Source organism: Podarcis liolepis, assembly GCF_965112155.1.
Source record: "Podarcis liolepis genome assembly, chromosome: 14".
Taxonomy (NCBI): Eukaryota; Metazoa; Chordata; class Lepidosauria; order Squamata; family Lacertidae; genus Podarcis; species Podarcis liolepis.
Window position 1 is genome coordinate 2,605,509 of NC_139569.1, and position 24,598 is coordinate 2,630,106.

Here is a 24,598-nt window from a genome sequence, read left to right on the forward strand (position 1 = left end):
TCATCATGGCCAAGTAGGGGAGATTTGAACCCTGGTGTCTCCCAGGCCCTAGTCTGACCCTCTAACCTCCGCACCACACTTGCTTGTAATTATTATATTATAGTAAATATTACGTCACTCCTAGAGACAAAATAATAATAGCAATGCCACCATCTGAAACAGAGTTAATAATATAATAACAGTGGTGATTGATTATTATTATTATTGTTGTCGCTGATGGAAAGTCTATTTCTGGAGTCGGCAGTATGTAAACGCAAATGGAAAAATAACGGAGGCTTGTTATGCCTTCTGCAAATGCGTGTAAGACTCTGAAAGGAAAACCCCAAAGTTACTGGAATTTGGACCAGCCAATTTAAAACCAGATGTGGAGGACCCCATAGCTGTCTAACGTCTGCCTGCACTTAGCCAGCTTTGTATACTGCAAGTCTGCTTGGCTCTGTGATGAAACCATCCTGTCTTTGCTGCGATATCGATGCCAAATTAATCTTCCGTGTGCATTGCTCGCCCTCCGCTCCCCTCATCCTGCACCCCTTGTTGCATTTATGTGGTGACTTAACAAATGTCTGTCTGTTGCTTGGTCAAACTTTCGCTTCCCTTATTTTTGCTGCTCTGTCGGGGGGGGGGGAGCTATCAAAAGCGGTGATGGTACCGCAAAAAAGGCGTCCTCTTAATCTCATTAACGAGGGTGACTTTTAGCACATCTATGTGTTACGTTGACTTTTTAGCTTATTTTACAGCGGCTCTTAGCTACCCTGAGGATCCTTTTTGGGATACGATGCTGTCGGCCCCTTGCTGGAGATGCTGTAGCTGTGGGTTGGGATAGATGGCCTTTGGGGGTTCCCTTTCCAGCGCTGGTTTCTATTTTAGAATGCGAATGTGGGGTGTAAATAACAAAAATAGATCAACGTCCAGGATACTTCCATAAAGTTTTTGGGCCACTCACTCAGCAATCCAGTGTGTGTGTGTGTGTGTGTGTGTGTGTGTGTGTGTGTGTGTAGATAAGCCTTACTAAAATAAACTCCCATTTTGTATCATTTGAAATCCACACTAAGCGAGCAGTTTTGGAGGTGCAGCTGTCCTGTAAGCTTTCAGCAGCAGCTAAGAAACTCAGCGCAGGTCACTCACAACTTGCGCAGCGGTTAAAATTTAAATCACTAGTCATTAAGACTTGATTTAAATCATTATTATTATTTTACAGAAAGACTCATCCTTGCTGATATAATTTTAATATTTACAACCAGATGAAGGTTTCATTTTTGGAGTAATAAATTTTCAGAGTAGTTTTTACAGTTCTGTCAAAAATTACTGATGTGGTTATACTATTAGAAATACATAGACCGATAATTATGAAATTATTGAGAGGTTTAATACGTTAGCTGTTTTTGTTTTGACAAACTTTTCTGCTGCGCTTTATTGGAAGGGGAAAAATAATCCTTAATAACAATGTAAACAATTTATTTAACTGAAACGATAACATTATAGCATATGTATCCATGTTTGTTAACTGATGTGGTTAAACAATTATTAAATTCATGGGGGGAGGGCAGTGTTAGCCCAGAATTGTTGGCCTTCTCTTGCCCTATAACTCCTCACGAGTCTCCTGTCTCTACTGAGCCCCTCTTCTAGCGAATAATAATAATAATAGTAATAATAATAATAATAAATTATTATTATTTATTATTTATACCCCACCATCTGTCTGGGCTCCCCCAGCCACTCTGGGCAGCTTCCAACAAAATATTAAAATACAGAAATAGGTGGGCAGTTTTTGGGAAATGGGCTCTGGGCCGAAGTGGTGAGCCAAAATCGGCCTGAGGTCTTAGAGGTCCTTCACTCTGTTCTGTAAATCTCACTGATTCAAGGATGGAGCCTGGGCAAAAGGAGGGCCGGGTGCTCTGCATTTCTGCCCCCATATGCCTACCCATTCCTCAAACCTCACGTTTCTCAAACTTGGGTCTTGTTGGACTACAACTCCCACCATCCCTAGCCAGCAGAACCAGCTGCCAGGGATGATGAGAACCGCGGTCCAAAAAGAGCCGGCAGTGCAGAGACGACAACCCAACGCTGAACCTTCTGTGGCCTGAGAGCTTGCAAGATGGGTGGCTGCTGTGATCCGCTGAGAGGCTGCTTGGCTGCACCACGCTTCAGATTGGTAACGCCATCTTGTCTTCTCCCAGATTCCAGCTCAGAAGAGGAGGAGGAAGAAGAGGAGGAGGAGGAAGCGGGGGACTATGGAGTGGGGAACAGTGCCAGGCTTTCGTCCCCCGCCTTGGATGAGAGCGGCTTGGGGCTTTTGGCGAGGTTTGCGGCCAGCGCCCTCCCCAGCCCCATCATCCCACCCTCTCTTTCCATCGTCCAGCTGGAAGCCAAGCAGAAAGCCAAGAAGAAGGAAGAGAGGCAGAGCTTGATGGGTGAGTTTGCATTGATGGGTCACGCTCAGTTCTGGCGCTCCAAACTAATCCCCGCGCTCTGCAGACGCTCAGAGGCACCGCACTCTTCAGCTCTAAGCGGCTGTATGTCTTTTGCACTGCGCTCTGGGTGTTGGCTTCAAGTTCCTAGGAGACAGGCACCCCCAAACGTGGCCCTCCAGATGTTTTGGGACTACAGTTCCCATCATCCCTGACCACTGCTCCAGTTAGCTAGGGATGATGGGAGTTGTAGTCCCAAAACAACTGGAGGGCCGAGTTTGGGGGTGCCTGCTAGGAGAACACAAAACAGAACCCACAAGTTTAAAATTTGTTCTTCCTCCAACCTGAATAGTAATAATAATAATAATAATAATAATAATAATAATAATAATAATAATAATAATAATAAATTTATATCCCACCCATCTGGCTGGGTTTCCCCAGCCACTCAGGGTGGCTCCCAACAGAATATTTAAAAACATGATAAAACATCAAACATTAAAAACTTCCCTAAACAGATGTCTTCAGATGTCTTCTAAAAGTCAGATAGTTGTATCCTTGACACCTGGTGGGAGGGCGTTCCACAGGGTGGGTGCCACTACCGAAAAGGCCCTCTGCCTAGCTCCCTGTAACCTCACTTCTCGCAGAAGGCCCTCGGAGCTGGACCTCAGGGTCTGGCAAAACGATGGGGGTGGAGACGCTCCTTCAGGTATACAGGACCGAGGCCATTTAGGGCTTTCAAGGTCAGCACCAACACTTTGAATTGTGCTCGGAAACGTACTGGGAGCCAATGTAGGTCTTTAAGGACTGGTGTTATGTGGTCTCAGGGCTGCTCCCGGTCACCAGTCTGGCTGCCACATTCTGGATCAGTTGTAGTTTCTGAGTCACCTTCAAAGGTAGTCCCACATAAAGTGCATTGCAGTAGTCCATGCGGGAGATAACCAGAGCATGCACCACTCTGGTGAGACAGTTTGTGGGCAGATAGGGTCTCATCCTGCATACCAGGTGGAGCTGGTAGACAGATGCCCTGGATACAGAATTGACCTGCGCCTCCATGGACAGCTGTGAGTCCAAAATGACTCCCAGGCTGCGCCCCTGGTCCTTCAGGGGCACGGTTACCCCACAGGGGCACAGTTGCCCCCAAACCTGCCCGCCTCCTGTCCTCCAAAACAGTACTTCTGACTTGTCAGGATTCAACCTCAATCTCTTAGGACATGTCTAGATGGGCTGGTGGTCTGACCCAGGGCAGGGCTCATTCCTACATTAACCTATCCTGGTTTAAAGGTAAAGGGACCCCTTGTAGCCATTAGGTCCAGTTGTGGATGACTCTGGGGTTGCGGCGCTCATCTTGCTTTATTGGCCGAGGGAGCCGGCGTACAGCTTCCGGGTATGTGGCCAGCATGACTAAGCCACTTCTGGTGAACCAGAGCAGCGCATGGAAACGCCATTTACCTTCCCGCCAGAGCGGTACCTATTTATCTACTTGCACTTGACGTGCTTTCGAACTGCTAGGTTGGCAGGAGCAGGGACTGAGCAACGGGAGCTCACCCCGTCGCGGGGATTCGAACCGTCAACCTTCTGATCGGCAAGTCCTAGGCTCTGTGGTTTAACCCACAGCGCCACCTGCGTCCCATCCTGGTTTAGGGCTATGCAAAAGTCCGGGGATGAATCCTGGGACAGGGGAGCTGGGCTGGAGAGGCGGCCCCATCTGGCAACAGCTCACCACCGCCTGTCTGCGGCTTCCTCCATGAATAATGGAAATTTCACTTTTTCAAATTCCCTCGTGTGCCCGTGGCTGGATAAGTCCCCCCAGGGCAACATCTTTCGAAGGCAGGCAGCTCTGCAAAAAGGCTCCATTTATAGTCCCCCTTTATTAATATGTATTAAATGATAATGGAATTATAGCGGAATTCGGAATGGGAAAGGACGCCTGCCTTATTTTTAGCCTCTCGCTTCTCGCTGCTCTATCTTTGCACATCTCCCTCCGTTGCAAGGAGATAGAAACCTGGGTTTGGTCTGAGATGCTCTCCTGTGGCATCTCAATGTCCCCAAAGGTATATAGCTGTGGCAAAGGCCCTAAAGGGGGATTAAAGGGGGATGGAGAAGGAGGTTGTGGGTGCAAGGGGGTCTTACCTCCTCCCTCCTTTTCCAGCTGCTGCATTCTGTTCTCCATTCTGTCCCTGGTTTTCAGTTTCCATCATCTCAACACTCAGGTCAACATTCAATAACCACAGAGCAATAACCCAGGGCTATTTCAGGGGTAATTATGATGATTATTGAATGTATTTCTGCCCTTTCTCTCCGGTTCCAGGTGGCCCCTACAACAATAGGGCCTGTGGAATTTCTCACTTTCAAATTGCAAAAAAGTGAGGGGTGCAAAAAAGTCGGAACATGACTTGGGAATTCATAGTCTATTTTGGCTAAGTTAATATAAGTTAGTCTTGCTTGGTAAGTAAATGCATGTAAAATTGCACAGAAATCATTAAAAACGATTGCAAGTGCTTGCAGTCATATATTAATATTATCAACATATTATTAAACTTCCAACGTATTATTAAACTATATTGAACTATACTGGAGGACAGCTAGAGATGGTTGTAAAAAGAGATGATTATTATTATTATTTATTTCTTGAAATATTTTTTATTTGATTTTACAAATATCATTTTAAAACAAAACCAATTATATATCCATATGTAATGTAACTCTGAATCTCGAGACTTCCCCCCATCCCCTCCTTGGGTCTTCGTGTCGACATTTACAACTGCATTTATCATTCCATTATCCACATGATAAAATCCATCTAAATTGTCCGTAGTCTTTGTTACCTTACAAGTGTGATTACAATCCTGCTAATGTTTTCATCTGCTTACAATGGTCTCCTAAGTAAATTAAAAACTCTCCCCATTCTTTTTTAAAAGTTTTTGTCCTCTTGGTTCCTGAGCCTTCCAGTTAGTTTTGCCATTTCAGCATAGTCCATCAACTATTATTTTGACTTCAGCAAAGGCACACATCTCTTTGTATTGGAAATACCCCATTTCCGAACGATTTTTTAAAAAAAGATTTTGGATACAGCAGTGATGTATAAATGGACTTACCATAACTGTGCAAGGGCAAACATTTTGCAAGCAAACAGATTTGTGGGGAAACGGGTTGTCTGCATCTTCCTCCTCCCTTCTTATTGATTACCTGCCCTTCACCCTAAGGCCCTCAAATATTCACCTTCATTTGGTGGTCAGGAAGCTTCAGCCCCCAGATCCTTCAGTGTCGGCTTCTTAACCGGAAGATTAAATTATGCAAAAATGTGAGGGTTTGAATTCTTCATACGGATTGCAAAATTCATTTTTTTTCATAATCAAGGACACCTTGGCGCAGATTTCCCCCCTCCCTCTTTTTTAAAGCCTTTATAATAATTACAATTGAGTAATGTTCTGGGAAGTTTTTAATGTGTGACATTTTAGTGTATTTTTGGTCTCTGTGGAAGCCGCCCAGAGTGGCTGGGGAAACCCAGCCAGATGGGTGGGGTACATATAATAAATAATTATTATTATTATTATTATTATTATTATTATTATTATTATTATTATTATTTATTTATTATTATTATTACCTAATGCAACTTTGTCCTTCAGGCTTTGAAAAAAATGTGTGGGAAAGTCTTTGTTTTGCTCTCTTCCTGGCCCCAGGTGAGCACTGCTGATTTTGGGCGGTTGGGGATTCTGGTCGGAACTAGAGATGGGAAGGTCTGGAAAGAAACCGGGGAAATTGGGGGGGGGGGACCTTTTTTGGGCATTCCCCCCCCCGATTTTCCATCTCTAGTTGGGGGATGAATCGATTTAGGTATTCTCTTTGCCCCTGTTCCAGAGTGATCTAGATCTCCTCAATCCCTCAGTAATGTCCGCAGCAGAAACTTTTTATAAATTTTTTACCAACCACCAAAACACAGTGAAACCCTCCATGCGGCTGATGCATTGGGTATACAATATTCAATAATATACATATTCAATAATATACATATTCAATAGTATTCAATAATAACATATTCATAGGTACACTTCTATATACCTTAACACTCCTCCTTCCACAAGGTTTATTTAAACTTTTAACATTTTAATTGCCCCCAAATTGTTCAAACCTACTCAAATAATTCAGTATCTTCTCAAACCAATCCTCACTCTTTCTTACTCTGGTTTCACCTCAGATCGTATAAATCATTCGCCTTTTACGCAGCAGAAACTTAATTTTGAAAATACGCATTTGAGAATAAGGGAGCGAGAGAGCCCACCGTCGGAACAGAGCCAAGGGGGATTTCTGAGAAAAATACCCGTGGCTTGGAGAAAACAAAGGCTTAGGTCTCCGCCTCAAAAGCAGAAGGACCTTGTGACCCATTTGTGGGTCCGAGAGCGGCGCTGGGGGGGGGGGGATTTCCACAGTCTCATTTCCTGAATTTGGCCTTCCTTCTGGATGTGGAAACGGAGATGTCGGTTCAGGCTAGCAAAAGACTTTCTGGCAAAAGGAGGCCAGAGAGATGCATGGGGTCCAGTAATTCCTTGGGGGGGGTCTCTCCCCCCTCAGTCTGTGAGGTAAGGGGGAGAAACAGGGGGTGCAAGGGTGGGGATCCGGCATTGGGAAGCTCAACCAGGTAGACGGCTTTCTTTAGATTCACACCTTCCAGCTGGTCCAGTTTCCCCTTCCTCTCTTTTGCCGCTGCACACTGGAAGGAGAGACCCCCATCCGGAGGCTTACGAGCTCTGACTTCCACTCTGGGGCCAAAAATGATTCTTTTAGGGGCTTGCTTGGTTTTGATTTTGCTTTAAAACCAACCAACCGCTTGTCCAGGAGACTGCGGCTCAAAGCACGACTCTCGGTTGAAAGAGAATGCAAGGAAAGAGCCAGGAGGATGCCACTAAAACGACTTTGGGCTTTAGGGTATTGGGACTGACAACTGGGCTTCTGTTTGATTGTAAACACAGACACACACATAATAATAATAATAATAATAATAATAATAATAATAATAATAATAATTTATACCCTGCCCTCCCCGGCCAGAGTTGGGCTCAGGGCGGCTAACAACAGTAAAATATACAGTAAAAACATAATGGGGGGGGGGAGAAACCAATTTAAAATACAGGTTAAAATACAACTTAAAATGCAGCCTCATTTTAAATGTAGCCCATAGATCAAAACCATAAGGGGAGGGAAGCATAACAAACTTCTACAAACTTCAAAGAGGTTCCTAGAAGAAGAGGAAACAGTAAAGTTATCAATAACAAATATGAACCACAATTATTTAAAACTTCAGAACGTTTATAAAGCAATAGGCAACAAGATTAAAACTCACATTAACTTTCTAAACATCTGGCTAGGCGTGTCAAAATGAGGTCCGAGCTCCTGAAAGTCAAACCTTTTCCACATAAATATCTTCAAAGAAGAGAGAGAGAGAGAGAGAAAGAATATTTGGGGGCGGTTCCCCTTGTTTCAGATGTCTTCTGAATGGTTTGACACACACGCCAAAGTCTGAGAATCCATATTTTTTTCTATTTTCCTGGGGGGAGGGATGTGCAATGTGTGTTTTTGCAACATAAGCCATCTTCCTGATCTGTCAGGTGCCTTGGAGCTATGCTGTAAAAGGTGGTACGTATATATAATATTGTTATATACTGCCTTTCCTAGCCTCTTGGCTGTTTACATAGAAATGCAATGGGACAATATAAAACCACCACAGCAAATTCAGCAGCTGGGAAACAGTGAGTCAAAGTGGTTACCTATCAAGCCAGCCTCCGAAAGACCTTTTCGAAGGTCGTATAAGGGAGGAGCTGGTCGTTTATTGTGTTTATTTTAAAAATGCTGGTAGCCTTAAGCTAAATCCAACAGTGTAAATAAGTTTTGATGGATGTAACAATGGAGTACTGAATGGTTTAGTTAGTTCATGTAAAATATGCAGGGCTGTATGGTATGCAAAATGAACCACGGAAGGAGAAGAAGGGAAGTCATTGCTTTAAGGTTGTTTAAAGGAATATTTCAAAATGTAATTTAGAAAATTTAATTGAAAAATATATCTATCATCTATCTATCTATCTATCTATCTATCTATCTATCTATCTATCTATTTAAAAAGGGAGGAGCCGGCCGCTGTAGAGGCCATTACAGAGGCCACCTCAGCAAAGGCCCCGCTTCTTTGCTTCCAAAACAAAAATGCAGATTTTGGCACCTTGCCAAGTTCAGTCGAGTTGCTTGGTTTGACTGCCCCTTTTCTCCATGTTTAGGGACGGAGTTTGAATACACGGACTCTGAGAGCGAGGTGAAGATCAGGAAGAAGTCTCCCTCTGGCCTCCTGCGTGGGAAGAAGGGGCTGGCGGAAGCTGGCAGTGCCCCAGGCACCCAGCCAGGGAGCGCAATGGACGCTACTTCTGCAGGCAGCTTGGAGAGGGCCAAGATGGCGTCCGAGAAGAGCAGCAGGAAGCTGAAGAAGTTGAAGTCCCCAAAGGACCTGAGCTTCGAGTTTGGGCTGGAGGCGAGCGACGACGACCTCTGGAGCCGCCGGCGCAGCGAGCGGATCTTCCTCCACGACGCCACGGCCTCTTCGGCCGGGCTGGCCTCCACAGCGCAGACCAGCTCGACCCCCGTGGCCAAAGCCGCCGGGCGCTGCGTGAAGGGAACGCCCCTCAGCCCCAAGAAAGACGGAGGCAAAGGGAAAGAAAGGAAGGAGCTCAGCAAGGTACGAACCACGAGGTGCAAAAGGGAAAGGCTGTACAAAATTCTGCAAAACGCAGTGTTAGCAGACAGGATCTGGCGACAATATACATACATTGGACGCTCGGGTTGCAAACGTGATCCGTGCGGGATGCACGTTCTCAACCCGCAGCATTCTCAACCCACGTCTGCGCATGCACGGGTTGCGATTCGGCGCTTCTGCCCATGCGCATGCGCGACTGCTGAAACCCAGAAGTAACCCATTCCAGTACTTCCGGGTTTTGGTGGTCCATAATCCAAAAAACCACAGCCTGAAGCGGCTGTAACCCGAGGTATGACTGTAGTCCATATGCAATTATGAATTGTTGTCAGGGGGAAACGAGACATAAAACCCAAAGGTATGTGACTTTGTTGGAGGTCGCAACTGGGACTGTTTGTAGTAGAGTCGTACCTCAGAAGTCGAACAGAATCCGTTCCAGAAATCTGTTTGACTTCCAAAACGTTTGGAAAGCAGAGCACGGCTTCTGCAGGAGCTTCCTGCAGCCAATCGGAAGCCCCATCTGATATTTCGGCTCCCGAAAATAGTTGGCAAACCGGAACACTCACATCCGGGTTTGTGGCGTTTGGGAGGCAAAACGTACGAGAACTAAGCTGTTCAAAAACCAAGGTACGGCTGTGTAGGCATAATATTTAAACAGGGCAGGGGTGCAGAACATAATTAAAGCATTCGATTGCCTTGAGTTGGCCATATTCGTTTGTTGACCAAGGAGTATGTGTATTAGTTTTTGATGCACATGCGACCTGGCCTGTAGAGTCTTGGGGTCTTCTTAGAGAAGTGGGCCAACGGCTCGCACACATAGAATGGTAGAGTTGGAAGGGACACCAAGGATCATCTAGTCCAACCCCCTGCAAGGCAGGAATCTCAGCCTGCCTGTCACCTCGTTTCTCATCCTTGGAAGGCCCAGGGTGTGGCCGGCCAAGAAAATGGCAAATTCCACGTGAGGAGAGGGCTTTAAAAGAGGATTAGACAAATCCGTGGGAGGAGAGGGCTTTTGGGGGCTGCTGGACATGGTGGTCCTCTTCTCTGCCTCCGCGGTCAGAGGCAGCAATGCTTCTGAGTACCCACTGCTGGAAACCGCAGGAGGGGAGAGTTGCTCTTGTGTTCAAATCCTGCCTACTGATTTCCCACACGCACCTGGCCGGCCACCTTGATCCCCAGTCTGGTGAACTCCAGTGGTTGGACAACAGCAGCTACCAACATCCCTGGCCATGAACCCTGCTGGCTGAGGTTGTATCCGGAGGGCACCAGTTTGGGGAAGCCTGCTCTGTGGTGTCTGATCTCCTGGCAGCTCATTCATGCCTGCCGGCCATCCGTTTTCCGTAGTGTTTTGGAAGGAACCCAAAGCATCACCTCGTCAAACGCCTTATATGAGATCCGACCGACTAGTCCACGTAGCCAAGCATCTCCAGGGCTCCATGCCATGAGAGACTTTTGCTCTCTGGTCCTCTTTGAACTGGGCTGAAAGATGGACCTCCTGCCTTTACTAGGACCCTCGTACCTACGGGACCGCCTCTCCTGGTATGCCCCACGAAGGACCTTAAGCTCCATAAATAGCAACACCCTAGAGGTCCCGGGCCCTAAGAAAGTCAGATTAGCCTCAACCAGAGCCAGGGCCTTTTCAACACTGGCCCCAGCCTGGTGGAACGCTCTGTCTCATGAGACCAGGGCCCTGCGGGATCTGATTTCTTTCCACAGGGCCTGTAAGATAGAGTTGTTCCGCCTGGCCTTTGGCTTGGAATCAACTTGATCCCCTTCCCCTCTATCCTTTCTCCTTCTGTGATGGAACTCCTATTTGGGGACTTTTTTCTGGCCCACGTAGGACCCGTTTGGATAGTTGGCCTTGGTGAAGATTTGACATTTTCATCCCCAAAAAGTTTTTGATTTGAGTTTCTACTGAAATGAGGCTGCATTTTAATGTTGTATTTTAATCTTGGTTTTAAGTTGTATTTTAATCAACTGTTTTTGTACCTGGTGTTAGCCGCCCTGAGCCCGGTCTTGGCTGGGGAGGGCGGGGTATAAATAAAATTTATTATTATTACTACACGGTCCAGATTGACTCAGCAGAAGCTGTAGTCGACGGTTCCAGAACCTATGCAGAAAGCATCATTTGAGCATGTGCAGAATGTGGTTCCCCGCACCTTGGAGCAAATCACAGGCAGCCACCCCACACCTGAGACGAGGGCTGGGCAAGGTAAAAGAGGATAGGAGTCCCAGGCAGATTTCGTTCCCCCTGCTCCTCTCGAGTCGCAATCACTGACCACCTGCCTTTCCCTTCCTGCTGACCAGCAAGACTGATTGACTGAGAACTTTCTTTCCCTTCTTATTTCCGTTGTGCAGAAGAAGAAAAGCAAAGAAGGCCCCTTCTGCTCTTCCTCCTCCTCCTCCTCGTCTTCCTCGTCCTCGTCCTCCTCCCTCTCGCCTCCGGGCATTGCCAGCTCCATGCCTGACGCCCGAGGCAGCCTGACCAGCTCCCTGGGCTCCAGCAAGAAAAGCAAAACCAAGGCCAAAGCCAAAGAAGTGAAGAAAGAGGTGAGGTCTTCACACAGGCTGGCAGCGCCTCTTAGATGTGTGGAGGAGCATTTGAAAACGGCACCTCCATCCACCCCCCCCCCGGTTCGAAGTGGTAGAATCCACTTCAGCAACCATCATTTCCCCACCCCCCAAAAATGTGTAGGTCAGAGCTGAAGTATTCATACTGGGAAGCTCTGCAAATTTCCCCGCTCTTACTTTGCATAATGCATTCTGCCGTTTTGCATAATTTATTCTGAATAATATCAATGTTAGGAGGGGGGAATTTGCACACGTTTCTGCTGTTTTGCATAATTCACTCTGCAGTTTTTGCTGTTTTGCATGATGGGCTTCTGGTTTTGCTACTTATGGGGGGGGGCAGTCAAGGTTGCTCAAACTGCCCCCTGCCCCCGGACTTGGGTCCCCCCCCCGTGGCTTGTGAGATTTCAGAAAGCATCTAATTCAGGGGTCAGCAACCTTTTTCAGCAGGGGGCTGGTCCACCGTCCCTCAGACCTTGTGGGGGGCTGGACTATATTTTTGGGGGGAGGAATGCCCCACAAATAACCCAGAGATGCATTCCAATTAAAAGGACACATTCTATTCATGTAAAAACACACTGATTAGTGGACCGTCCGTGGGCCGGATTGAGAAGGCGATTGGGCTGGATCTGGCCCCCAGGCCTTAGTTTGCCTACCCCTGATCCAGTTGCATTCATGGGTTGGAATTCCATAGAAAAATAAAGGAAGGTGAGGTTCCAAAGGAAGCTTGATTTGCTGCCCACTGCGATTTTGGACACCTTTTGTGCGCTCTCGGCCCTTAGTATATTGCACCCCCAAGGAATGCCACCCTGATCCCTGCAGCCAGTCCATCCTCAGAGGAGTTTCCTGGTCTTCTGGGTACCACTGGGGAAGCAGTAGCCATTTCCAGAGCCGCCTCGGAGCTGACGCTGGGCAGCCCCCGTGCGCTACCCTGGGTTCTTCTGCTGCTCCACAGCCACACAGGGGGCTGCAGAAGCATCTCTGTCCCTTCCAGAATTAGGCTGCTACCACACCATACATTGAAGGTGGCGCTGTGGGTTAAACCACAGAGCCTAGGACTTGCTGATCAAAAGGTCGGCGGTTCGAATCCCCGTGACAGGGTGAGCTCCCATTGCTTGGTCCCTGCTCCTGCCAACCTAGCAATTCAAAAGCACAAAGTGCAAGTAGATAAATAGGTACCACTCCGGCGGGAAGGTAAACAGCGTTTCTGTGCGCTGCTCTGGTTCGCCAGAAGCGGCTTAGTCATGCTGGCCACATGACCCGGAAGCTGTATGCAGGCTCCCTCGGCCAATAAAGCGAGATGAGCGCCGCAACCCCAGAGTCGGCCACGACTGGACCTAATGGTCAGGGGTCCCTTTACCTTTATACCATACATTTAAAGCACAGCGGTGCCAAAACAGCCATGGCTCCCACCCAAAGGATTCTGGGATCTGTAGTTGGTTACGTGCGCTGAGGTTTGTGAGGAGACCCCTATTCATTTCCCAGAGTTCCCTGGGCAGAAAAGGGGAATGGCTGTTAAGCTACCCTAGGGATTGTCGGACTTGTGTTAGACCGAGCGACTCTTCTGGTCGAGTCCTCCGACGTGATTAATGACCTGAGCCTTTGATGAGTCTCCAAGCACATTCCCCCATTACGCAGAGTATCCAGCACACAGGGAAGGAGCCGAGATAGTATGAGCCACATTGCAAAGAGTAGTTATTTCTAACTACGCAGACAGAAAAGAAACATCCTCTCTCTGTGAGAGCAGAGAGCAACTGAAACACAAAGGGACAGGAAACCAGTAACATCACATCCGTCTCCTGTCTTCCGTGAGACTTCCAATAGCCTGGAATCTCTGGAATGCAAAACAGAGTCCTGTGACTCCAAGCAACTGCACAGTGGCAACTCACAGAAACCAACATCCTCCCACTTTCTGTGAACACCACTGGGCAGTGTTTCAGTACAATCTCAATACGAACCCAGTTTCTGTACATAGGTACAGTGTTGATCCCTTGGAACAACCTTGGACAATAAATCAGCAGGAATATCATTACCTGGCATGTAGGACACTGTTACGAGTACTTTCTGAACACATTCCCTAAGACTGTGCAGTGGCCACACACAGAAACCAACAGGGATAGCCCTGTTCTTGAGTTTGTTTAAAGTAAAATCTAAAACAGCTTATCTTGTATTCCTTTCTTCAAATTTGTGCATTTAGGTTTTTTTAAAAACCTTTTTGTAAAGGCAATACAAAAATTTTCACAGCTGAGTCCTCAACTCTTTATTACTGTGCTTGGCTTCCTCTAAGTTGGGCTTTGTCTAAAACGTTTAGGTTTTCAAACCTTTTTAGAAACTTTACCTCTGAGTCCTCAATCCTTTATTACTGCGCTTTGCTTCACCTAGGTCGAGCTAGGATTATAGTACTTCAGAATTTTTGGGAGATTTACCCCCTTTCTTTGAATTTGGTCATTTAAGGTTTATGATTTCTCTATTTCCTTCTGGTTTGTAGCCGGCAACCTGTTAAGGCTTTGTTCAATTCTAGGTTTTCTAATTTTTTCCCTTAAACTTTTTGATTTTTGTTATTTAGTTTAATTCTATAAGATAATATTTCGTGTTGATTACTTCTCGTTTCAGGGATTTTCACGGTATTGCATTTGTTTTGTGTAAATCCTAGGGATTGTGGCTCCGCAAGGAGAATCAGGGTCCCCTAGCCAAGCTTGGCGCTCTTCACAAACCACAGTGCCGTTTCAGTTGCGGGGAGGGAAATAAACGCAGATAACAGAGAGATTTGGAAAAGCTAGAGGATGGAATGGGGGTTGCAGGGGAGAAAGAGGAGAGTTGGTGCTTCAGGAAAAGTTCTGCCCCAGGGATGTGGGTCTTGGCAGAAAGGCTTTTCTAACCCCCACTTGCTTTGTCCCTTGCCCAGAACCGAGGGAAAGGAGGAGCCGTCAGCAAACTGATGGAGAGCATGGCTGCCGAAGAGGATTTTGAGCCCAACCAGGACAGCAGCTTCTCGGAGGATGAGAATGTGCCGCTCAGTTTGCTCCTGGAGAGGCCACTGACTCCGGGTGAGAGACGGTTCCTGGTTCCTTCGATTTCTTCCTGCCCCGTCCAAAAGGCTGCAAACAGTTCCAAGAACTTTCAGTCCACATGGAGTGTTTGTATTCTCCCCCCACCTCTATTATTATTATTATTATTATTATTATTATTATTATTATTATTATTATTTATTTTGCAGGGCTGGGGGTAGCCATCTTTGTGATCCTTTAAAAAAATTATTTGGTTTTTCGGATTAAAATCTTACAGTCATATATCAAACACAGATCATAAAAACCAGATTGCGAGGAATCTCTCGGGTTTCCCTCGTCCCCTTTGTGGGTCCTATTATTAATCATTTTCTCCTGCATCTTTTATGATAATCCAAATATTTTACCTCTCCACTGTGTCCAAAATTCACCATTAAACTACAAGTGATCATTCCAATCCTCATGATTTTAACTATTTACAATGGTCTTTAAGATAAGTTATCAGTTCCCCCCGTTCCTTATTAAAATTTTGGTCTTCCTGATTTCTTATCCTTCCAGTCACTTTAGCCATTTTGGCATAATCATTGTGGTCCTTCAGTTTCACCCGGCAGTTACAGGGACTGCTTTCAGACGTAGTTCAGGAACGTTGTTCCAAAGACAGTGGAACTCCCTGCCACAGGAGGCAGTGTGGCCACCAACTCGGTTGGCTTTAAGAGAGAATTAGACAAATTCAGAGGAGAGGAGAGAGCTGTGGATAGCTCTGCTCCTCTGCCAGGATAACTCTGCTCCTCTGCCTCCACAGTTGAGGGCATCAGTGCTTCTGAATGCCAGGTGCTGGAGACCCCAGGAGGGGAGAGTTGCTCTTGTGCTTTTGTAATTTTATAATTTCATAATTCATTTAAATGTTTTCTTCTTTGTATGTATGTAAAAAAATAAATAAAAAAGGAGAAGGCTGCGTATGCCATAGGTAACATGGGTGCAGATTTCTGCTGCCTTTGAAAGTGCTGCTAATTCTCTCCCTCCCTCCCTCTGTCGCCCTCCAGCCCCCCGTTCTTGCATCATCGACAAAGACGAGCTGAAGGATGGTTTGAGAGTCCTCATCCCCATGGATGACAAGCTCCTCTACGCCGGCCACGTGAAGACCGTCCACTCTCCTGACATGTAAGAAAAAGGACGGGCGCTACGTGCTTGGAAAGTCATGGTGCCTTGGGAGTTGTTGTCCAGCAACATCTTAAGCCCAAAGCTCTCTGATCCCTGGGGGTGGTGGGCACGGAAATGCCCCACCGAGATTCCTGCCTGTGACTTACCGTATTTTTCGCTCCATAAGACGCATGTTTTTCCTCCTAAAATGTGAGGGGGAATGACTGTGTGTCTTATGGAGCGAATGTGTGGTCTCTGGAGCCAAATTTTCCAGGGGCGAAAAGCAGATCGTGCTTTTTTTTAATAAAAAAAAGAAAAGAGGGAAGGGGGTGTTGAAACGAAGCCGCTGAGCAGCTGATCAGCAAGCGATCAGGAGGGAGATAAGGGATGCTAGAGATAAAGGAGGCTGCCTGGGAGGGGGTGAGGTAAAAGCACATGGATCCTCAGGATTTTTGCATTGGGTCACTCCAAATTCTCCAACAGATCACATAGTGTGTCCATGGTTATAGCCTGCACCAAAAAAACACACATCCACTGTTTCGTGGGGCCACAATGACGCAAAAACGTGGTTACAAAACATGGATCCACATGGATTCTTTGGGTTTTTGCATTGGGCTACCCCAAACTCACCGTCACATCACATATCATGTCTGTGGCCACAGTATGAACCACAAAAATCATACATCCACTGTTTCGTTCAGAATATTTTTTTTCTTGTTTTCCTCCTCTAAAAACTAAGTGCGTCTTATGGTCAGGTGCATCTTATGGACCGAAAAATACAGTATAATCCGAAGTAGGGCAAAATGATGACAATCAACTGTCCTGGAATTCTACTCAATATTGATCCAGAACAGAACTCCAGTGTATAGTTAGCAAAGGAAAAACTTGAAACACGTTTCAGGATTCCCCCAAAATAGACCAGAGGCAATTGTATTTCATCCAGCAGAGCTTTACTGCTACCACAGCCAGATTTAGGTTTGATGAGGCCCTCAGCTACTGAAGGTAATGGGGCCCTTTCTATGTCCAGCTGTCCTTTGTCAACAACAAATTGTCTCTGTTTTTTGCATTGAATATATGCTGTATGGTAATTGATGGACCTAATAGGTATCTAAAGCCATTTGCCCATAACAAAATATGTATTTTATAAAGTAATTGTTGAACTTTTTATATTTTATATTTTGAAAATGTACATCCAGGTGTGTTTTTTCCCTTTAATTTTTTTTGGGAGCCCCCAAGAGAGTGGAGCCCTAAGCTATAGCTTGTTTAGCTTATACAGAAATCCGTCACTGACTGCTACTGAAGGCGAATGAGCATAATGATTACAAATCCAATAAATTCAGGATTGGCACCGTCCATAAGAAATCCAGTTGCAGCAGACTTAACTTAAACTTGTAATAATTTATAATAAGACTAAACCTTAACCCTATATATAGAACACCACAACCGAAGGAAGAGATATAGAGAAAGTGAAACCCAGACTCCTTCTGGCCTTACTTTTATAGTCAGCATGACCTTGACAGAAGAGATTAACAGAACCAGCTTAAGCCAACTGTACTCAGCTTCTCGGAAGGAATAACCCAAACATCAGGAACCTTCTGCTGGTCTCTTTCACACAGAGAAGCTTCCAGAACCCTCTTGAATTAATTAGAATAGGAAAGATCTCTACACATCAGATCAATACTTTCTGCACCAAGAAATGCAAACTGACAGCAACCTGTTGAAGGCAAATGCCATTAAGCAGTACAAACCTCGCTCACTTTATTTACTAATTAAACTCCCAGGCCACTTTTTGACACAGTGGTCCCTGCAGCCATCGAGAAACCATAAAGACCCACATAGCAGATGAACCAGCTGCCTTTAACCCTGTTGCAGAAACCAGCTGTTAGAATATAGTAGTGTATTTTGCATCCAACATCACATTGAATAGACATCTCTCCCACCCCGCAACTCCTACTGTATTTTCATCTACTGCCATTTTAAGATAGATGCAAAACAATTTTTTTTTGCCACTTGCACAATTATGAACGTGCTTTATCTGTGCAAGGCCACTGAGTCCAGCTTTGATTAACGCAGAGTTTGGGCTTTTACATGGTTCTCTTAAGCGCACAATAACATACCTTGGTGCCTGCATACATTCGCAGCAAAAGTTCCAGCAGGCTTTGTGCAAAAGCGAGCCACATGCTAAATGCCATGACAGCCTCTGGCTCTTAATTATTTTTTTTTAAAAAAATCTAGCTTTGTAGTTTTGGGTCTATTTCTATCTGTTTCTAATTATCAACCAGGGGAGTACCACTAAATATCCACTGCTTCTGACTTTGGGGCCAAAAGACAGCTTTTTTCCGTTTATCTCCGCCCATAATCTCTGGCTTAAGAATGACGAACCATGCTGCAGATATTTCCAGCTTGATAAATATCTCCTCCTGCAACTGGAAATTGGGTGGCTCGAATTGCCGTTCTGCACAGATCGGCCCGAAGCAATTGTTTCCCAAGGAAACCAGCTTGCAAAGCGTTCTTGGGCATCAAAAATCTCTCTGATGGTTTTGTTTTGACTTCTCGATGTTTCTTAGCCTCCTCCTCCTTCACTGTTGCTTTTTGGGTTTCTGCCTTTCAGATACCGAGTGGTGGTGGAAGGAGAGCGAGGAAACCGACCCCACATTTATTGTCTGGAACAGCTGCTGCAGGAAGCAGTAAGTGGGACCCCTTGGTTTTCTAGGAAGACGGACACTCCATGTTGCCTTTGGGGAAAGGAGGTGGGAAGAGCAGGGAGGGGCATCACAAGACACCTGGGCTGGTGTTGGTGGAGCTCCGGCTTTTATTCTTATTTATTAGATTTCTTAGTTGCTTTCTACAAATACAAAAAGTCCCCAAGTGACTTAACAGTACAAAATACAACCAGATAAATTCAGTTAAAAATTAGGAACTGCCCCCCAAAAAAACATTAAAAGGATAAAAGGTAGTTAAGAGGCTTGATTGTAGAGGAATGTATCTGCCTGGCATCTAAAGACATGTAATGATGGTGCCAGGTGAGCCTCTGGGGAGAGCATTGCACAAACGGGGAGCCACCACGGAAAAGGCCCTGTTCTCGTGTTGCCACCCCGATCTACCTTTTGCTCACCCCTGGGCAAAAAACAAGAGCTAACGGATGCTTCCTTCTGCACAGATCATTGACGTGAAACCTCCTTCGGTGCGATTCCTCCCGGAAGGCACGCGAATTGCCGCCTACTGGAGCCAGCAGTATCGTTGCCTCTACCCAGGGACAGTCGTACGAGGTGAGACCGTAATTCAGTCAGGTGACGAGGGAGTCAAAGGTGCTCTAAAGCAGGGTGGATTTGATTTAAATCAAATCGATTTAAATCACGATTTAAATCACTAGTCAGTAAGACTTGATTTAAATCTTTTTTTCTTTTCTTTTTTACAAAAATACTCATCCTTGCTGGTATAATCTTAATATTTACAACCAGATGAAGGTTTCATTTTTGGAATAATAAATTTTCAGAGTAGTTTTTTACAGTTATATCAAAAATTACTGATTCGGTTATACTATTAGAAATACATAGGCCGATAATTATGAAATTATTGTGAGGTTTAATAAGTTAACTGTTTATATTTGGACAATTTTTCTGCTGTACTTTAGTGGAAGGAGAAAAATAACCATTAGTAACAATTTCAACAATTTATTTAGCTAAAACAATAACATTAAAGCATATGTATCCATGTTTGTTAAGTGATGTGGTTAAGCATTTAAAAACAAACAAACTTGGACTGAGTTTTAGCACATGAAAAACTTAAAACAAATCCTTAATTCCTGATGAATAGCCTTCGGACTAAAATGTAACTTAAATAGAAAGCTATCTTTAGAAAGATTTTTCCTCCAAAAGCATTTCGTTTTAAAAATCCGATTTAAATAATAAAAAAAATCTGCAGAGTGAACTTAGCAGTCAGAAGGTGTGTGTGTTCTGACGACAGTCATTTCCTTTTCTATCCAAAGGGGCTCATGATCAGGAGGAAGACGGGGATCTGATAACAGTGGAGTTCGATGATGGCGACACAGGCCGGATCCCCTTGTCCCACATCCGGCTCCTTCCGCCTGATTACAAGATCCAGTGTGAGTTTGGCCCTTCTGTTGCAGAATAGGATTATCGGGCATTTAGAAGAGAGGTTTGAGAGCCCATCTCTCTCAGCCCTCCTCACTGCCCCACAACAGGACAGAAGCCCAGTTCACTTTTCCCTCCTGATGCCCCTCATTTCCCCACAATAGGCTGGTAATGGGAACCCAGAAACATACGATGCCCTTGTGTGTCTCCCCCCCCCCCCAAAGCATTCACTTTGCCTCCCCAAGAAAGCTTTATGTCATCAGCACATTCAAAGCATATTCATAGTACCTGATTGCAGCAGGAACAGAGTGCAGAAAAGGGATTCAATATGTGTTATTCCTACATTGCAGGGTTAGACTAGATAACATCTGGGGTTCTTTCCCAGCTCAGTGATTCTAATTCATACACCCATCATGTCTAAAAGAACCAGATTTGCATTGGGTTGGAGCTAGTCTATTAGTGGTTTGCACATTCACATATTCAATAAAGGATCTCCACAAATGGATTTCCTTTTTCTTATTTATTGAATTTATATACCGCCCTAAACCCGGGAGTCTCAGGGCAGTTCACAGAATGAAATCAATATATAAAACCACAGAATACATAATAAAAATTAAAACAACTCAATAGCTCCTCACCCCCAACAAAAAAACACATTTTAAAAGGGCATAGGGTGTAAATCAGCCAAAGGCCTGTGCTTTCTTTGACCTCTTTGCATTCTCATCTTACAGGTTCACTTCTCAAAGAAAGCCACTCTCCAAACCCTTTGCTTACCAGTAACCCAAATTAGAAAAATCTAAATTTCTTCCAGAATTTGGCTACGATGGGCTAGGCTGCTAATCAAAGCTGGGGAATCAATTTGTGATCTTTTGGGTCCTTAGCAGGCCTATCACATAAGCCTAATAAGGTCTGCACTGGAGGTCCGGGGACGTTTTGATCTGTAATCCCTTAATAAATGGAACCCCAGAACTTGTGGGTCTCCATGCAGGTTCTGAGCTGCTGGCCACCCCACACTGAACACCTGCTTGCATTCCCTCCGCAGGTGGGAGTCTCAGTTTGAATAAATCCTTGTTGAACTGGGGGGAGTGGAGTGCGTGTCTCTCTCTCTGTGTCTTTGCAGCGCATGCCAAAAATAGCTGTTGGTCTCTTTCAGGTGCCGAGCCTTCTCCCGCTCTCCTGGTGCCCAGCACAAAACGCCGCAGCCGCAAGTCCAGCAAGGATACCGGGGAAGGGAAGGAGGGCAGTGGCCCGGGGTCCGAGGAGCCAGCAGCGTCCAAAGGCAAAGGGCGTGGGAGAAAACCAAGCACTAAACAGAAAGCTGGTACGAGGCGGCAGCTTCTTTAGCGGGTGGAAATACTGAGGGCAAAACCCTGGGGAATGCGGGAAACGGCCTTAGGCCAGGTTAATCTAGCCCAGGCCAATGGGAGTTGGAGTCAGGAGCTGCCAGTGGTTCTCCAGGGTCGGAAACAGAGAGAGAAGGATTTCTTTCCCATCACCTGCTCTTTGCCGATGCCTTTGGGGACTGAACCTGGGACCTTCTGCATACTGCCCTCTCCGTAGCTGGGAACTTTGGAACTCCCAGCCTAGGGAAGCCAGACTGGCTCCCTCCTCGTTGTCCTTCCGCCGGAAGGTGAAGACTGTTTCATTCCAACATGCCTTCAGGAGCTGTTTCTTAAGGAAAGGCCTTTGGAGCTGCTTTTACTGCCTCTATTTTAAGAGATAAGCTTTTATAGTGTTTTAATTCTATTTAATTGCTTTTAAATGATTACACTGGATCTGTTTTTAGCTTTTTTATTTTATCTATGTTGTTTCAATGTGTTCTAAGCTGCCTTGAGTCCTAGACTGGGAAAAAGGCGGGACAGAAAAGTAATAATAATAGCAAAAATTTCTGATCGTCTAGGTTGGCGTGTTAAAAAGCTTTCGATTGACTGAAAAGGCACCTTCAGTTAATCAGGCAACATACTGTTATAAAAAAGTTGATTGGTTTTAATAGAACTGTAAATGGCAGAGGCTACCTTGGAAGAGCATTGCTTTTTTTGTGGGAAGGAATACTCCTTCTCAGAAGAGTGTCTGCAGAGAGCATAAATAGTCATGCCATCTAAAAGCATAGCGAGGGAGCATTTTTCTCCTTCAAATCTATTGTTGTATTCAAATGATTAAATCAACTAGGATTTTCTTCCATATGTACCTGGGTATCTCTTCACCTCTCTCTGTATATCACAGTCAACTGAACTGCACTTCAGAAATGGATCTTGGAAGGGCACTCTCAAACATCACATCATAATATATGCAGATAACGGAGTTAATGTGTTCGTTATGCATGTCAGCTTCTGCATTCTTTGTAACACTATTTGGATTTTAGTATTTTGAGAGAGGTCTCTGTTCACTTACCTCTTTCTGTGCCTGGGTCTTCAGCTCTGCCTTCTCCAATCCAGATGTTCTCCAGATCTTTGGCTGGGCTACGATGCCCATCAGCCGTAGTCATAGCACGGCCAGTGGCTGGAGCACTGTGGGAGAGCTGGAGTCCCAACAACGATCGGAAGGGTACCAGGTTGGGGGCTGGGGGAGCTGGAGATGCCTGCCTCATTGTTTGGCAACATCCTTCCAGGATCCAGATTAGAGGCACTCTGGCCTTGGGCAAAGGCCATTTCCCCCCAAAATGTTTTAATTTTACTTTTTCTGCTTTCCAGAAGATGCTGTCCTCAAGGAAGAAGCAAGCCAGGGGGAAGCTTCAACAAGCCCATCCCTTGTGCCGGAGAAGCCCGTTTGCCTTAGCAAGCAAAGCACAAAAGGCTCAAAGAAAGCGCAGCAGATCCCCGCCAGGACCTCCTCCCAGGCAGAAGAAAAATGTCACAGCAAAGGCAGCAAAGTGAAGCTCTCCTCCAAGATGCCCGGCCCGGCCCAGCCCGCCTTCCAGCCTCCGGCATTCAGCAACACCCGGGGGGACGAGTCCTATACCGAGATCCCGGGTGTCCTGGGGGCCTTCAGCTCTTCGGACACCTCCTCTGGCAAAGCCCGGTCCAAGAAGGAGAAATCTGCAGAGGAGTCACCAGAGTTTGGTTCGGCGGCCAAAGCCCAGAGGAAGATCCCCGACAGCGATATCCTCATCAAGCTGGACCACGAAGGAGTGATGTCTCCCAAAACCAAGAAGACGAAGGAGGCTATGCGGATGCTGAGCAGCTCCAGCCTGGCTGGCAGGAGGGAGACCAAAAGCATACTGGGCCTGAGCTACACCCCCGTGGCCGACGCCAAGCGGCAGAAAGCGTCCAGGGCCAAGGGGGCCGGCGGTGAATCTCCGGCCCCGAACTTTGGGGGGAAGTTTGGTGGCTCCGGAGAGAACTCTGCAAAGCAACAAGAGGACAAGGCACAGGCCGGGCCGGCAGGAGACGAGTCGGAAAGCAATAGCAGCGGCAGCAGCTCCGATTCGGAAGGGGAGGAGGAGGAGGCGGAGAAGAACGGAGGGGGAGCCCCCGACAGCAGCTCGGCCAGCTCGCGGGCCTCCACGCCTGTCTCCTCCTCCAACTCCTCGTCCTCCTCTTCTTCCAGCAGCTCCAGCTCTTCTTCCTCCTCCTCCTCGTCCTCCACTTCTTCCTCCTCATCCTCCAGCTCCAGCTCTTCCTCCTCTTCATCGTCGTCTTCCTCCGCCACGGACGAAGACTCCTCCTGTAGCTCGGACGACGAGGCGGCCGACTCCCAGGCGGGAGCCTCTTGCGCCCAACAGACCCTCCCCGCCAAGGCGGCCAAGCAAGCAGGGAAGTCTCGCTCGGCCGCAAACCCCCAAAGCCCCAAGCAAGAGCAGCAAGCGGCACAGAAACAGCAGCAGCAGCAGGCGGGGGGCAAGACCCGCCCCAAGAAGCGCGAGGGGATCCACCTGCCCACCACCAAGGAGTTGGCCAAGCGGCAGAGGCTGCCCTCCGTGGAGAACCGGCCCAAGATTGCGGCCTTCCTGCCTGCGAGGCAGCTCTGGAAGTGGTTTGGGAAGCCCACCCAGGTCAGCTCCTTCTCCTGCCAGGGGGTCTTTCCTTTTATCTCTGCGTCTTCGGCTGGGACCTTTTGCCCCCCCCCACTTTCTCAGGGGTGTTATTTTAGCACACATTACAAAGGTTGCATGACACAGGATGTGATTGAATGTAAATACAGCCTTGGTGAACAACAATAACAACAATAATAATATATTATTTATATCCTGCCCATCTGGCTGGGTTTCCCCAGCCACTCTGGGCGACTCCCAACAGAGTATTAAAAAACAGAATAAAACATAAAACTTTTAAAACTTCCCTTCAGGTGTCTTCTAAATGTCAGACAGTTGTTTATTTTCTTGACATCTGATGGGAGGGTCTTCCACAGGGCGGGAGCCACTACTGAGAAGGCCCTCTGCCTGGTTCCTTGCAGCCTCGCTTCTTGCATGGAGGGAACTGCCAGAAGGCCCTCGGAGCTGGACCTCAGTGTAAATAAGTTATGATGGATGTAACAATGGAATACTGAATGGTATCGTTTCTGTAAAATATGTAGGAATTTATGATATGCAAAATGAACCATGGAAGGAGAAGAACGGAAGTCGTTGATATCTTAAGGATGTAAAAATGAGTACAGTCATACCTCGGGTTAAAGACACTTCAGATTGCGTTTTTTCAGGTTACGGACGCA

At 46.3% G+C, this 24,598-nt stretch overlaps 1 protein-coding gene across 4 annotated transcripts in view; it reads left to right on the forward strand.

Annotated features, from left to right (window-relative positions):
• TNRC18 (trinucleotide repeat containing 18) overlaps positions 1-24,598 on the forward strand; it is a 121,280-nt gene that overhangs the window by 91,089 nt on the left and 5,593 nt on the right. For 3 of the 4 annotated variants that reach the window (XM_083474640.1, XM_083474637.1, XM_083474639.1), the window contains 10 exons: positions 2,178-2,411; positions 8,678-9,129; positions 11,503-11,694; positions 14,618-14,759; positions 15,761-15,878; positions 18,469-18,544; positions 19,018-19,126; positions 19,846-19,962; positions 21,105-21,272; positions 22,642-23,942. In XM_083474640.1, the coding sequence (XP_083330766.1) occupies positions 2,178-2,411; positions 8,678-9,129; positions 11,503-11,694; positions 14,618-14,759; positions 15,761-15,878; positions 18,469-18,544; positions 19,018-19,126; positions 19,846-19,962; positions 21,105-21,272; positions 22,642-23,942 (2,909 nt within the window). The remainder of the gene's footprint in view (positions 1-2,177; positions 2,412-8,677; positions 9,130-11,502; positions 11,695-14,617; positions 14,760-15,760; positions 15,879-18,468; positions 18,545-19,017; positions 19,127-19,845; positions 19,963-21,104; positions 21,273-22,641; positions 23,943-24,598) is intronic. The other variant, XM_083474638.1, reaches the window with a different exon arrangement.